Source organism: Eubalaena glacialis, chromosome 6, assembly GCF_028564815.1.
Source record: "Eubalaena glacialis isolate mEubGla1 chromosome 6, mEubGla1.1.hap2.+ XY, whole genome shotgun sequence".
NCBI lineage: Eukaryota > Metazoa > Chordata > Mammalia > Artiodactyla > Balaenidae > Eubalaena > Eubalaena glacialis.
In genome coordinates this window covers 130,254,384-130,270,504 of record NC_083721.1, presented here as the reverse complement: position 1 = coordinate 130,270,504, position 16,121 = coordinate 130,254,384, and the positions used below count along the sequence as shown (strand labels likewise).

Sequence of the window (16,121 nt, the reverse complement as noted above, 5' to 3'; positions counted from 1 at the left end):
CATTTGTTTGGACTGAGAGTTGGAGGCATCAGAAAATCAAATCTTGGTTTCAGATTGTTTGGGATGGAGAAGAGGTTATGGAGCTCCCAGCTGACTGGAATGTTAAGAGCTGTTTCAGTTAGTGGTTCTCAACTCTGCTAGACTCCACACCCCCTTCTTAAAACGTATTTTGAAGCACCTCCTTGGCTCTCCTGGAGTAAAATTCATAGACAACTGCTCTTACCTGTAAATTTTTAAGAGTTGGCATAATGCCTCAGCTGTGTTAAGGGAGAAAGAGCAGGAAACTAATTTATATTATTTAAATGAGTAAATACTCAGGTACTAGAAAGAAGTAATAAAATAGTGATATATTTGCAAATAAGGGTAGTTTAGCTGTAAATATGACTGCTATAAGACAGTGATATAGGTATGATGTGATGGTTACTTAAATACAATAAGTGATACTGTTTTTGATGTGATTTTTCTGAAATGAACAACTTTTGATAAAGTTCCTAACAAGACAAAGTACACCCTTTCCTATATTCATATGGGAGTTGCATTCTTGGAAAATGGTATAGTAAAATGATGCGAAACGCATTTTTTGTTTATATGTAAAATGGAGTTAGATTCTAGGCTCAGGTAATTAAAGTTTATTTTCCTACATGACTGCATAGTGGAAAGTCTTTTTGGGTGTGGGCCTGTTGTCCCACTCACTGCAGGACATCTAGCATCCTTAGCCCTTGCCCACTAGATATCAATAGCACCTATTGTCATTTTGACAACCCAAAATCACTTCCATAGATTTAAAGAATGTATCTTAGGCAGTAGTGCTGTCCCTGTTTAGAACTACTGAGATGCTGAGCGTATGGGGTTCTCTGGGGGAGGGAGGGCGTGTATTAGTACACTTCCCTCTTTCTCTCCTGCACTCCTCCCTCCCTGCAGCTTGTGCAGTGTATAGTAAAAGGAGATGGAAATAAAATGTGCTATTAAACATTTCCCCCCATAGCATGTATAGCCCTATAATATTCTATATCTTTTATTATTTATTATGTTTATTGCTTTTTATCTTTCTCCCCTTGCTGAAATGTAAGCTTTGCAAAGTTGGGCTTTTTTTGGTTCTTGCCTAGAACAGTGCCTGCATAGCTGTCTAAATATTTGTTGACTGAATTAAAGAGTACAACTTTAGCTTTGTTTTGTATTCCCAAGTGTATACTGTATCACTATAATACTAAATTGCATTTCTCAGACACACCACATTGCTTCAGAACTCTTTTGCATGTGCTGTGCTCTCTGCCTAGAGTCCTTATCTTTTTTTTCCTCCCCATTTCACCTAGCAAAATAATACTAGTCTTTCAGATTAATCATCCTTGCTGCTTAGATACCACCTCCCATTCCACCCCTAACTTCAGTTAATTGTATCTTCAGCTTTCTTTTTATCTTGTGTTCACTTTTATGGTTACAGTTATCCTGTGTTAGAAGTGACAACTGTAACTTACTTACCTATCTGTTTCCTTTCTGTGCTGTGAATGAGTTGAGGGTAAGGGACTCTATCTTAACTCTGTTACCAGCACCTAGTAAATTAAAGATATTCACATGTTGAATTTCAGCATGAAAGGTTTTAAACTGGAGCTTTATGGAGCTCAAACATTCTATTTTTTGGGTTGTGCTCCTTTCATCTCTTCCCTAAACCAGGATTTTCCCTGACAATGCTGAATGATCAACATTATGAACAATTTTATTTTGAAGTTCCTAGTAGTTTGTGGAATAATTGACACATGAAATTTTGATTAATATGGCAACAACTAGTTTAAACATTCATTTCTCAGGGGTCAGAATTCCCCAATGAGATTTGTAATATTTCAATTTCTAAAGAACACATGAATTAAATGAGAAAATAGATATGAAAATACTTTGTAAACTGTAACATACTAAACAACTGTCAGGTATTATAAAAATATTTGTATTCTGTCTACCTTTTCTTTCTGAGTTGGTGTATGGGAACGAGAACACTATAAATTGATTATTCCTTGCGACTTCCCTGGCAGTACAGTGGTTAAGACTCCGCGCTTCCACTGCAGAGGGCACGGGTTCGATCCCTGTTCAGGGAACCAAGATCCCTCATGCCAAGGTGCAGCCAAAAAAAAAAAAAAAAATTACTCCTTGAACTATATATTGGTATTTGTAACTGTGATTTTATATTGTCTGAGTCCATGGTTATACCTACAGTTATAATGAAAGTTAGTAATAAAAAGTGCACTAAGGATTACCTTACATATTTTTAACAGTTATTTTAAATCTCAAGTAATGAAAGTTTAGATTTTTAAGGTCAGCATTCAAATGCATATTTATTTCTTGCTAAGTACTTAGCTTGCTCTGAGAAAAAAGCTGCTATCAGGTGAGGAAAGGTATGTCTGAATAATTAGGCTTTAATCATGAATATGACTATAAATAACTGAGAAGAGCATTAGTACATTTGTTAAGGCAATTATATTTTTTACACAAAAATAGGCTTTTCCTGAAATCAGTGTTTATATGGTTCATTTACAGTTTACAGGGGTTTTTCTTGTGTGTTATCTCATTTGATCCACACTCTGAGCTATGTGGTAACGTTACCATTTTATACTTGAAGAAACAGTCTCAAAATTTTATTTTTGCCTTATGTCACAAAGCTACCAAGTGGTAGAACTAGGTTTCAAACCCATCTTCTGATGCCAAGTCATATATTCTTTCTACCATTCAATGCCTGAATATGGTAGAAATAAAGAACATACTATTTTAATGAAATATACATAGAGCAAGATTTTAATGAAATAAAATAGTTTGATATTTTCTTATTAACACTTAAACCTTCACTCTTCATTGTCTAATAAACCCATTGTTTCACTTCAGGTTTTAAAACTTCAGTTGAACACATTTACTTCTTCTATTCTTTGAGTTAAATCCCATTCGTGGCAAGTCTGGGACTTAATAATTTGGCATTCAGAACCTTTCCTGAAGAATTTTTTTCAAAAGGCAGGGTTTTAATTCACCCCAATCATGCGTAGTTTATTCAGAAGGGCAATTGGAGATTGTTCTAGTTTGCTTTTTCAGTATGTCTGACAAGTTTCCTGAGCTGTCTCTAAGTTTTTCCTCTTTTCTTTTGTGCCACTAAAGAGGAATAAAAGGTAGGGCGAGCATATAGCCCGGTTTGTCTCCAACACTCTTCATTTATGTGTGTTATTCTGTGACAAGTATTAGTAGTGCCCTCTTTCAGTCTTAAAATTATCCTGGTTTGGTTGATAAATTTGAAGGTATATTCATTGTCTGTTTATTGTTATGTAACAAATTACTTAGCTGCTTAAAACAACATTTATTATCTCACAGTTTCTGTAGGTCAGGAATTCAGATGTGGCTTAGCTAATGCCTCTGCCCCAGAATTTCTTGTGAGGTTGCAGTCAGGGTGCCAACAGGAGCCACATTTCAAGGCTCAGTTGAGGGAGAATCCATTTCCAAGCTCACTCACAGGATTATTGGCAGGATTTAGTTCCATGTGGGCTGTTGAACTGAGGGCCTCGATCCCTTGCTGGCTCTTGGCGAGGGGCTCCCCTTAGTTCCATGCCATGTGGGGCTCTCCATAGGGCAACTTACAACATGGAAGCTGGCTTTTGACAGAGGGAGGGAGAGAGAGACAGACAGACAGACACAGACATGGACACAGAGAGAGGGAGAGCTCTGCAGTGACATCCTATCACCTCCACTGCTTTCTGCTTGCTAGAATCAAGTCACTACGACCAGTCTTCACTCAAGGGGAGACATCACAAATGGTCACCCTAATAAAAGGGAAATTGCTTCCACATAATAGTTCTCCACAGTGGAATGCAACTCATTACCTGTTTCTGTTTTCCTTCAAGAAGAAATGTGCTACAAGCTTCTCTTCTTTCTTTAATGTTTAGTACCTGTTCTAACATATGTACATTCAGCTCTACTAAATTCTAAATACTAATTCACAAATTTGGTGTATACAGACTTTCTGCTTGAAGGGATTCATGTACACTTTTACATAATATAATTTGGAGGGGTGCTATTAAGCATAAAAATGTAACGGGTTTTTAATCTATACATTTGTGGTGGCTTCTGCAGCTTTGAATGGGTACAGTGAGTTTAGAGCTAGGTTTCGAGGGCTTTCTAGGTCATTTGTTTGAAGCCTTGTGCCAAAAGGCAGAGGTCATAGTGTGACCCTGGCTAGCACTGCTCTCCTTCATGGGCACAGACTGTACCCTGAGCTTTAGCTGGCTGCTTGGCACATTCACTGGATCGGTTGGGAGGATGGAGGATCACTGTGTGTACAATCCCTTCCAGCTGCTGGAAGCTACAGAGTAATAATTTAAAAGGGTATTAGTGTTTTGAAGTGAGCGTGAAGCCACGTCTTGAAAGGACAGATCATCAGACACTCTCTTAACCTTTTGGCCTCTGTGGGCAGGAGGGAGGAAGAAACTCCAGTGTTTGTCCTATTTCAGGGGTAAATTAGTGCCTAGATCAAACTTTCCCTCCCCAACATCCACACTGTTGTTGGCAAGAGTGAAAAAGCCCCCAAATTCCCTTCACCCCCACTTCCCCATTATTACAGCCTCATTCCTCTTTCCCTTGAGGTCATCAGGATTAAGCTCTTTATCTCTGTTTACATTAACTACCACAAGAAGCCCAGGACTCTAGGGTCCTTCCTCATGCCCATGTGTCTCTGTCCATTTACTTTTCTATCCAGATCCCTTGCCTCTCTCCCGCTCCTTTCACTGGGTTTCTGTTATCCTCACCCTCTTGTCTGAACATTTCCTTCATCTTTTTGTTTAGACTGAAACCAGGCTTTTCACCTCTTGACACCCTTTGCCTCAGCTTTCTCCTGCAATCTTCTCAGCTGGTGGCTCTTTTTCTTCCCATATCCCTCATATCTCTAGGCCTAGAAGTGGAGACAAAGAATTGCTCCTCATTGCTCTTTTCAGACCCCTCTCTTCCCTTTTCTCTAAACATTCCAGCTCTGAATCTCATCAGACTCTACCTTATAGTCGTCTATAGATCCCCTGGATCATTCCCCCTCATTTCTTTAAGATTTTAGCTCCTAGCTCATGTTCACTTTTTCTAGCACTATTTCTGTGATAATTTATGGAAATTTCATTACATGTAGACAATTTTTCTAAAACTCTAGACTTCCCCAATGATCATATCCTCTGTGCTCCCCTGAGGTATTTGTCCCCATGGTTATTTCCTAGACCTTGACCTTACCAATAGGTGTTTGTCCTGAGGTGTTTGTCCCCATGGTTATTTCCTGAGGTGTTTGTCCCCATGGTTATTTCCTAGACCTTGACCTTACCAATAACTAAAACCCCTTTATAATCTCAATTTTACACATTCTGGTCACCACCTTCTGTCCTCCCAAACCACTCTTTCTACTACCCGAACACCTACAAGCCTTCTTCAATCCCCCTGTTACCTGCATTCCATTAATTCTACTGCTTTTTCATTGGTCTTCCATAGGCCTGTCATTTTAATCTCAACTTTGCATATACCCTCAACTCAGCTGACCCATTCCTTTGGCTTTGTCATCCTTGCCTGGTGAAATTCCAGCTCTGGTTATATCTAACTCTATTATTCATGTCTACTTCTGTATATTTTAATGTAGCTGGAGAAAAACACAGCCATGCTGACTGATCTCACTTTAAATTCATAATCATGAACCTCAAGAAGGTTAGTGCTGCCTGGCAGTCCTGATACATTTTCTGGCCCATGCTGTGTTTTATTCCTTCTATTCTTCACGCTCGCACCCAACCCCACAATTTTAACTTTCAGAAAATAGAGATAATCAGAGAGAATGTCCACAAGCTCTCATCACCGTATCCACCTAATTTATTGCCTCTGACTGTTGTACTTTCCATGTTCTACTTGGTCAGTAAATCCACTTCCCTCTCAATTATTGTGAACGTCGTTCCAGAAGTTCTCCCCCTACCCCAGTGCAGCATGTTTTTCTTTATCAAAACAAAGCAAAAATTTCCGTCGATGAGTAAGTATGCTTTAATTTATTCCGTCTCTAAAAAAAAAAAAAAGCTCTCCTGACTTCGCTTGTCCCTCTAGCTCTTACTCTCTTTCTTCACTCCCCTTTACAATGAAACTCCTTGAAAGAGCTGTCTGTGTGTACTTTCTCTAATTCCTCTTTTCCCATTCTCTCTTAAAACCTCGCCAAGCAGGCTTTGGCCCCACCACTCTGCCCAGACTGTTGTTGTCAAGATCACTGATGACCTCCATGTTCCTAAGTCTAATGGTCAGGTCTTAGTTACTATCTTATGCTACACATGCGTAGTATTTGGCATATTTGATTACTCCCTCCTTGAAACCTTACCCTATCTGGCTTCTCAGATTTCCTACCACCATACTGGCTGCTTGTTCAGATGCTCCAGAGTTCAGTCTTCAGGCCTTGCCTTATCATGGTTACTCCCTCAGTGAACTTATCCTGTGTCTAATCTGTCAACTCCCTAATTTGTATCTCCCACCCACAACTCTCTCCTAAACTCTAGACATATTCAGCTGCTAACTTGACATTCTCACTTGGGTGGCTAATAAAATTCTCAGTCCTAACATGTCCAAAACTGAACTTTTGATCTTCTCGCTCAAACCTGCATTTCCCACAGTCTTCCTCATCTCATTAACTGGCAACTCAGTCTTTCTAGGTGCTCAGGCAAAAACCTTAAGTGTTACCCTTGGCTCCTCTATTCTTCACACTCCACATCTACTCTGACAGCATATCCAGTTTGATAGTCGTTTCAGCTTTAACATTTATCAGGAATCTGAGAGACTCTTACTACCTCCATAACTCTTGCCCTAGTCCAGGCTTCTATCATCTCTCTGAAGTGACAGCATTTCTAATTACTGAAATAGCCTCCTCCCCAGTCTCCCTGCTTTGTTCCCTAGCCCCCTCCACACATTTGTCTGTTTCTAAAGTTGCAACCAGAGCAGTCCTTTTAAAACAAGTCAGTTCATGTCTCTACTTTCTCAAAACTCTCTAATGGCTTCCCAACTCACACCATAAAAATAAAAATCCTTACAATGACCAACAAGGGTCTATACCAGTGTTGTCCAGTGGAAAAATAATGCCAGCCACATATGTAATTAAAAATTTTCCAGCAACCATGCTATACAAGTAAAAAGAAAACATGAAATTAATTTCAGTATATCTAATTTAAACCAGTATATCCAAATATTATTTCAACATGTAATCAGTGTAAGGAATTATTAATGAAATTGTTTTACTTTTTTATATGAAGTCTTCAAAAATCTGGTGTGTATTTTACACAATTTTGATACCAAATTTTGGTTGGAAATACTTGATTTGTATTTTGATTGGAAATACTTGATCGGTATTTAGGTTTCATGAAATTTACAGTTGAAAGTAAATTTACATACCTAAGTAATTCTAAACATTCTTAAAAGTTTTCTAATAACTGAATCCAGTATTGGTTTTTAAATTTTAATTTTAATTAAAGTTAAAAAATTTAAAATTCAGTTTCTAGCCACATTTCAAATGCCCAATAGCCATATGAGACTAGTGGCTATCATATTGGACACCGCAGCTCTTTACCATCTGGCCACTCTTCTCTGACCTCGTCTCCTACTGTTTTCTCCTTTGCTCATTCTGCTCCAGCTGTAATGGCCTCCTGTTCTTTGATCCCAGCAGACACTTACCATTTCAGAGCCTTTGCATTTGTTGTTCTCTTTGCTTAAAAAGCTTTGCTCCCAGGTAGCTGCATGACTTACTCCTTGACCTTTTTCAGGTCTTTGCTCAAGTGTCACCTTCTTAAAGAAATTATCTCTGACCAACTTATTTAATATCTGTACCAACTGCCTTCTCTCTCAAAGTCTTATATTTCCAGGCTGCCTTTTAAAAGACGAGAGAAGAGGGCTGAAAGGGGAGAGATGGCCTGATCTACAAAGGAAAGCAGTGAAATATGAGAAATGTCCCATACAAACAACTAAGTGAATTTGTTAAGCAAAAACATAAGAGTAAAATCAGATTGAACAAGTGACTCTCTCCTCTCAGCTTGCTGCTACCTAGGCAGCTCAGAGGATCATTTTTTGTACATAGGACTGACCCCTTTATAGATGTAAGCTCTTTAAGTGCACTGTTCTGCCTTAACATCCTCTTGTATTTTCTTTGGCACCTAGCATAGAACTTTGACCAGAAGGCAATCTGAACACTTCAATTATTGGCTGCCCATTGGTTAGCCTTTTGTGTTTTATATTCTGTGGTTGCCTTTCTACCTTTCTCCCTTCTTATTCAGCGCCAGCAACTGGTACACTTGCTGATGGTATTTGTGTGTTGGCTTCACATGCCTTATGGCTGTGGTTGTGACCCTGATTCTTTCCTTGTCTGTTCTTATGCACTCTTATTCATTTTCCAAAACCAACTCCTCTAATAAGTTTTCACTATGTATTCTTCTGTTTTATATTCTAGTAGGGAATATAAACATGTAAACACAGTTACAACAGAATATGAATTCTTGAGGGGAGGGACCATGCCTTACTTCTTTTTTTAGGCCTTTAATGCCTTCCTCAGTGCCTTTAATTAAAGGAAGGCCTTTAATGCCTTCCTCAGTGCCTTGCGTATAGTAGGTACACAGTGCTTGTTAAATTGAATGAACCAGGCATAGAACAGTAGAGTTGCTATTAATGGGAGAAATTTATGTTGTTTAAAATAAGGTCTTAAACCCAAGTACCTTTTTAAAAACCACATTGAGAGGCAAGAGATGTAGAGCTGTGGGAGAGTGTGTGGAGAGAAACAGTAAAATCAAAATCTGTCCTTATATAGGAGGGAGTCTAAGAGTCTGAAGTTCTCAGAAGAACTTACCATGTTGGAAAGTCAGGAAAGCACATGTGCTCAAATGGAGTGAGAAGACGTATCTGTTTGTATTATAGGAATACTGTTTTCAGTTTTACCCTGGATTTTGCTCTTGTGTATATTATTTCTTGGTATATTTGTACAGTTGTTTGCATCCCTACTTAACATTTGACAGTCTGACATCTGGGTAAAGATCAGCCCTCATTTGTTAACCCGGGGATTGAGAGAGATAATTAAGAGTCCTTCTAACTCTGTGATTCTGTTATTTTGAGGAAACCAGACCCCGTTAGCAAGTACTTAATGGTACCCTATTAGGCACAAGAATTTTCATCAGTTTGGCTTATTTGCTGCCAGTTTGTTCTTTATAAAAGTATGTATTAAAAGTGGGTATTTGAGTTGCCTACAAGGGTATTTTGGTTGCAAGCTCATAATATGAAAATACACTTTGATTTTGGATTAGCTATATTGTCAGGAAATTTGAGTTTATAGAATTTTTTCCAGAGTTATTTTTGGAGATTCAGAATTTTAAGCTGGCACTGTGTCTTGGCAGTTAACTCTTTTCTGATCAGGGGTTCTGGGTAAACTGGAAAAGTATTTCTTCCTCTCTATAATAATTTATTGCTAATGGGTCATAGTACATGAGCAGCATATTCCAGCAGGCATCAGAAAGAAACAGCAAGGGACAAAAATTCTTTTTTTCTGGTTCTTAAACATGTTCTTTGTTTTAAATAATGTTAAGTATTGAAAATTAAATATAAAAAATAAGTATGCCCCCCAAATAAGTATTACAAGAAATAACATAATAGTGCAAACCCCAAAATACAATAAAAGGAGGTAAGTGTCTCCCCTGCTCTTCATATTCTAACTCTCCCTCTTCTGCCCAGCTTTAGCCAGTTCAGACTGGGTAGCTCTTCTGGACCTGATAAATCACCCTAAATTCTTAATATTTTTCCCTTACAGAAAGTGTGACAACTCCTTTATATTCGTTTTTATTTTTTGCATATGTCTGCTTCCTAGCAGTATAGGTCCTCTGCATCACTCTGAGAGTCTTCCTCTTGCACCAAGACTACCCTTCATAAACTGTTCATGAAGTCCTTACCCTTTTTTCCTTGCTGAGAATCAGATTTTCACTCCCTTTAGTGGGTATAAACAGAAGCAACATTCCTATGTTTTTTTCGTATGTAGGTGACATCCAACAGTTAATTAAGAAACTTAGCTTGCTTCTCAATACTTAACGCCCAGTTCTTCTATCGGCAGAGCTTGCAGGGCTCACTGCAAAGGTCCCACTGTCTAGTTATGTTTTTAGTGAGAACCGGGTATCTCTTTCTTCCCCATCTTATGTTTTATCTTGTCACAAGATTTTCTCAGATAGATTTAATATAATAAGTATTTATAAAAATTCTAATGCTTCTACCTTAAGTTAGATTATATAGCTGTTTGATGTTATGGGTGATACTGTGAATTTGTGATTTGCACGGCTTCAGATGTCATAATTTTTCCCCCCACTTTCTAGGAAGTAACAGCTAGCAGTCGCCACTATGTTGACAGGCTATTTGACCCTGATCCCCAGAAAGTTCTACAAGGTGTCATGTAAGTAGTATGTATTTAAGAGTCTATCAAAAAGTCTTGTTTGTTTCATGTTTGAATCTGTCAAGTATTATAATTCTGAAAATGCAGGCTTGTAACTTTTTTCTTCTGTTTTGGAAAGACCCCTTGACATTCATGACTTTAATATGGTACTGTAAAGAATTGTCTGTTGGATAGTTAACTGACATGGTTAGCTTCATTTTTTGTAGAATACTTGTTTTACATTTTTAAAAATGTTTACTTTGGAGAATGCTTTTGTGACTTTAATATCCAGCAAAAGCAAGAGAGTAAAATTGATTATCTTTTATAATCGGAAAGGGGGGTGGGAGAATAGATCACCAGGGTTTTGGGCTTTTTGTTTTGCTTTGTTTTTGGTTAACTCATTGCCTGTCTCTAAGGTTTGAATTTCCTAGTGATGTTTTAAATATAAGAATTTAGAAAGCAGTCATTAGAAAATTTAAATAAACTTTTTTTTTCCACATTTTAAATAAACTCTTGATAACCTAAATGCCCTTCTTTTCTCCACAATTGCCTCATTTTTAATGAGAGGAAATATTTTTAAGCAACATAGCCGAGGTGATTATTCTTAAAAAAAAAAAAAAATTAAGTGGGACAAGTGCGATAAGATTGCAAATGATTGAAAGATGAATTCTCTCTCCTAAGAGCAGATTTTCATGCTCTTATCACATTACTTCTAAGAAAGAAGGTCTAGCCTAAGACGACTGACTCATAGGGTTGGGAAACACGGAGCACCCACAGGGCTGAGCTGTGTCCTGGGGAAGGAGGACCCAAAAAAGGTCAGGATGAGATACATTTGGGATAGCAGTGAGGGCACAAATGAGTCCCTTTCTTCTTACCCTGTTAGTGTTATCAGCAAGATAACATTTTTAGTTTAACTCTTGCTCAACTGTGGCAAGGCTAGGATGCTTCCCACTTCTAAAAAAAAAAAAAAAAGCTCTATAGAAGGGATGTCTTTCTTGAGAGTGTGTATTTGTGAAGTAGAGGCAAGATAAGTAAGTAAGGTTGCTTGACTATTCAAATTGAGCTAGAAGGGAAGGTGAGGAGCTGGATGGAGATCTACCTGGGAAACTCGACACCTTCTCTTCACATCTTCTCTGTTTACAGAAACAGGAGATGATATTTCTTGTTTTCTCATTATGTTAACTTTGCCTTTGTCCCCTTAACTGGGAGACTTTATAATGATTTAATCAGCCCCTTTAAGTCTAGTTTGATTAATACCAGGAAAAGTGGTATTAAATCTATCTGTTAAACAAATCAGTTTGGGTTGTACCTACACACACAAATTAGTTGAAGAGATAGGTTTAATTTGACATTCTTTCTTAGACAGGCAGACACTCCCCCACACAAAGCTAGACACAGCTTTGTATATTGATAATCCTAGATATCACTTAAGATTCCTCAATAAATAGTTTAGCTGGAAATGTCAGACTCATTAAGTATTCAGTAAATGATATAAGATGATGTTACTGTTGTTGTTGTTTTCATTATTACTGCTACTGTGGTTGTTTAGGAGAAAAGCTAAATTTCTCAGTCAAGGATTCTGCGTGAAAGACTTGTATTTCGAGTCATATCTGATATGAGTAGCTGATTCAAGTGTTAATTGTCACTGTTAGAAATTTCTCATTTACCAAAAAACACTGTAGCTTTTTGAAAGGTGATTAAATATCAAATACGGCATTAAAAACACTGGGAAGAGTGTATTATTTCAAACTAGCTAAGGTATAGTTTGATAGACTTAGTGCCTCTTAAAAAATTATCAAGTCTAAGACACTTAGCTGTCAGCTAAGAAGATAAGGAAGGTTTGTGTGGAGGGATAGTGGAGTGGAAAGAGCATGGGCTTTCGAGTTAGACAACGGTAGGTTGAATACCTGGTTCTGATACTTCCTAGTAGAGTCCTTTCCTAGTGCAGTGCTTGGGCAGGTTATTTGATTTCTTTGAGCCTCAACTTTATCATCTGTAAAGGGAGAGTAATACTGCCCATCTTGCCAAGTTGTTAAGAATTAAGACAGAAATATAACATTCAGTGCCTGGTATGTTGTGGATACCCACTAATTGGCACTTAAATGGTTAGTAGTTATTGGCCCTAATTTAAAACAACTTCAAAAATAAGGTGATTCTTTTCAAAGAAGAGAAAGAAAAACTCAAAAAATGTCAAAGAGATAAAACAATTCCCACCGAAGGAGAAGAAGAGGGAGAGGAGCTAGAATTCTTGATTCAGACAAGAAAATCTGAGTGATAACATGTTCCAGTAAATGTGATTGCTACTTAAAATACTAAAATCTATTTATAGTTTGAAACGGGCAGATCACCCAAAATCTTTTCACTTTATGGCCTTCTAGGGGTGTGTGTAGTATGATTTGATAAAGCTTTCTTTACCCCAGAGAGAAAAAATTATCCTTTCTGACTTAATTCTTTCCTGAACTTTGTAACTGTCTGAAGATTAATTGTACGTAGTCAATTGGATGAAAAGTGAGTTAAATTTTTAACATTTACTTTTAAGTAACCTTGTCTAATACAAGAATAATACGATATTGATAGAGGAAAAGGGGGAGCCAAAATGATGTTTAGGAAAAGAGAATTGACCAATTCTTTTCTTTTAATACACATTACACAGCCACCGTCGAGTCAGTCATACAGAGACCATTACTAGACCAAAAGAGGCAGGTAGAAGGAAGGTGGCCACAGAGTGTAAACAACCAAAGGTAGCCTTCTGGTTTTAGGGAAGGAAAAGACAGAGGCTGAAGTAACCAGCTTTGAATCCAAAATATCCAATTCGAAAGACATAAAAGAATTGATGACTAGCTTTAGCTACGAGACAACCAGAGTTCTGTCATTTTTCTAGCAATATTAATCTGATTTTTCAGTAGCAGGAAAAACAAAATCGAAGAAATTAAAGATGAATAATAACTTTTCATCAAGGCCTATAACTAATCTACTCAGCTGAGTTAGAGCCATAGCCCTATGCATAAATATAGGGAACTTCTTTGTAGATAACCCATGTTACCAAGGACCTTCTTACCTAGTCAGTGAGTATGCCTTTGAAGAATACTATTAAACATCAGAACTGCTTAAGTTTAATTCTTAAAGAATGAGGAGTTATCCTAGAGACAACTTTTTTGTTTATAGTACAGTATTTAGCATAAATTTGAATGGTCCTATTATACTAAAGATTTGAAAACAGAATTAGGTCCTGAAAAGCAAGGTTTCAAATGTGTAACTGAGTAGTTAATGGAGTAAGATAGGAGTCAGACATGAGCAGAGAGAACAGGGCAATTAGCTGTGTAGGTCATAAACTACAGCCTTTGCAGCTACAGCAGAGAGTAGGTACATCAGATAAACTGTACTGTATTGCAAATTTTGAGCTTCCTCTAGTGTGGTGATCTGTGTGTGACTTTAAAAAAACAATTACAGGATGTTTTTGGTGAAGTTACTCTGGTATTAGCTCAACCATGTTAAATTTCATAGTTGCAGAAGAATGACTGTTGAAATGTTTTTGTAGACCTTGAGTTAAAGCTGCTTAAACATTGTGCTTTTTTTTAACATACCTAAATTAGAGCACCTGAATCTGGTTTTGACATTAGTGATTCTCCGTGAAAAAAATAAACAGATATCCCTGTGTGGCCTTATGTTGATATTCCCTATGTTGAAAGGCAAAAGATGATATAAGCAAATGTGGCTGGCTTTGTAGTTTCAAAGTTGAACCAAACTAGAAAACTAGATTGGCTCTTTCTGGTAAACTAAGGCAGGCAGTTGTGGATACTGTAGAATTGTGTGGTTTTCACCAAGTATCCATTTTTAAAAAGTGTCTTCCAAAGTATTTTAATATACTGATGAAATAAGTTCATTTTGGTAATGGTTTTGGTACTTCATTCTCTGGTTCCAAGAAAATATGTACCTCTGGTTTCAGTAGAATATAGACACTTTCCATTTTCTTGCATGTCCTAAAGATATGAGCTCCCATAAAATGAAGCCTTTGGCTTTTGGAAATTTTAAATTAAAGGATAAGTTTTAGGCTAATTCAAAAGAAATGTCCTGTTAGTTACTTTCAGAAGTGTTACAGGTAAACATAAGTGAAGATGACCTTAATACCAAATGAAATGGAGTGATTCTGAGAGTTACTTGTTTAAAACTTTGTATTCTGAGACAGGTTAGTCTGGTTAAAGGGTAGCAAGATTTTCCAGAAATTGTTAGATCAGATTGACATAGTTTTGTGTACAGATATATAAGCTGTTTATATATGTATGTGATACTAACTTTGAACATCAAAAATAGCTGAATATTTGTATGCATATCTTTATATATATCTTTTCATATTTATAAGCCACTTAACTGTATGCTTCCATATTCATAATGTTCTAACACATTTTTGATGTTCTTTGGAATGATTACATATATTAAAAATATTAATGTACTATAAAAATATTTTACATTTATTAGTGCAGTTATTACATTGCACTTTTCATTTTTGGAGAATGTCAGGTGATTTGTAATCACCTGATAACTCTGATAAAACAGAGTTAAGTACAACTCCTAATTTCTGAACTAGTGTTTATAAAAATCGGAACTGTATCTGACGCTACCTACATTCCAGAAATCTACACCTCAGGGTAATTTGTTTATAAGAATGAACTAAATTACTGTCAATTCGCAGTTCTGTTCAATTTATACATATAGTAGGTGCACAATAATTGCCTAAGTTGACTTGAAATGAAGTTCACTGTAAATCTCTCAAGTACCTGCTGAATCAAAGCCTTATGTTAAAAGTAACTTTAGTTTGCATAATAGATCATCATTATCCACTTCTTTTAAAATTGGCAATTCACATCTGATGATGGTGATTTTGATGGGAATAAGAATAATCTCATTCCTTAACCATGCTGGATATTAGAAACGTATTGTACTTGGATGTTTGGATGTTACATTTTCCAAAAAGAACATCATAATAATTATTATTACAGGGTCAGGGCAGTGAGTAAGTTTGTAATTTTCCAAGTCCAAATAATTTTGTTAAGTTGTTTACCCTGTTGCCTTATTGTAGCTACCCACAAATACGTATTTCTTCCTTATGTCTTATGAAAAGTGAGTTTTCATAAGTAGGTCAGACTTTATGCTCAGACTGTACTTTTCCGTATCTACTGTACTTTTTGGCTACTTCATGCCAATTAGACCAAGAATGAATGTGTAGTATTCCAAATAAGAGCTGCTTCAGGTAAGTGAAAAGTCATACTGGTTCCAAAAGAAAATGACATCATTGATCTTTAGCTTCTGCCTCCAGCCTTCAATGATTTTAAAGATAATTTTCTATTTTTTAGATGATAATTAGGTTTTCAGTTAAAATTTATGCTATTTTGACTGTTTAGGAATAATATGCTCATACCTGATTGACTTAGACTTTGTTTCTCCAACAGGTCTAGGTTCCAATTATTTTTTTTTTTTTACTTTTCCTACTATTTTAATGACAAAGTGTGGTGTTTACTTTCTCTCTTGGTTTTGATCACAAATCATAATACTCTGATTTAGACATATGCTGTAGTAGGCACCGTACATGTCATTTTTATATTCAAGACCTTTTTCTCTACCACACTAAAAATTAAACTCCTTCAGAGCAAAGAAAGGAAGTAGAAAGGTTAACCTCCATGTAAAAGTGGGTGCATTTTGAGTCCATTTATTACTG

The 16,121-nt window shown here is 36.8% G+C and overlaps 1 protein-coding gene across 4 annotated transcripts in view; it reads left to right on the top strand.

The window, feature by feature from the left end:
- The window catches only part of ARMC8 (armadillo repeat containing 8), a 102,274-nt gene that overhangs the window by 9,760 nt on the left and 76,393 nt on the right, over positions 1–16,121 (top strand). For 3 of the 4 annotated variants that reach the window (XM_061194612.1, XM_061194613.1, XM_061194611.1), the window contains exon 2: positions 10,353–10,429. The exons of the other annotated variant lie outside the window; for it this stretch is intronic. In XM_061194612.1, coding sequence (XP_061050595.1) covers positions 10,353–10,429 — 77 coding nt within the window. The remainder of the gene's footprint in view (positions 1–10,352; positions 10,430–16,121) is intronic. 4 annotated transcript variants of the gene reach the window in all.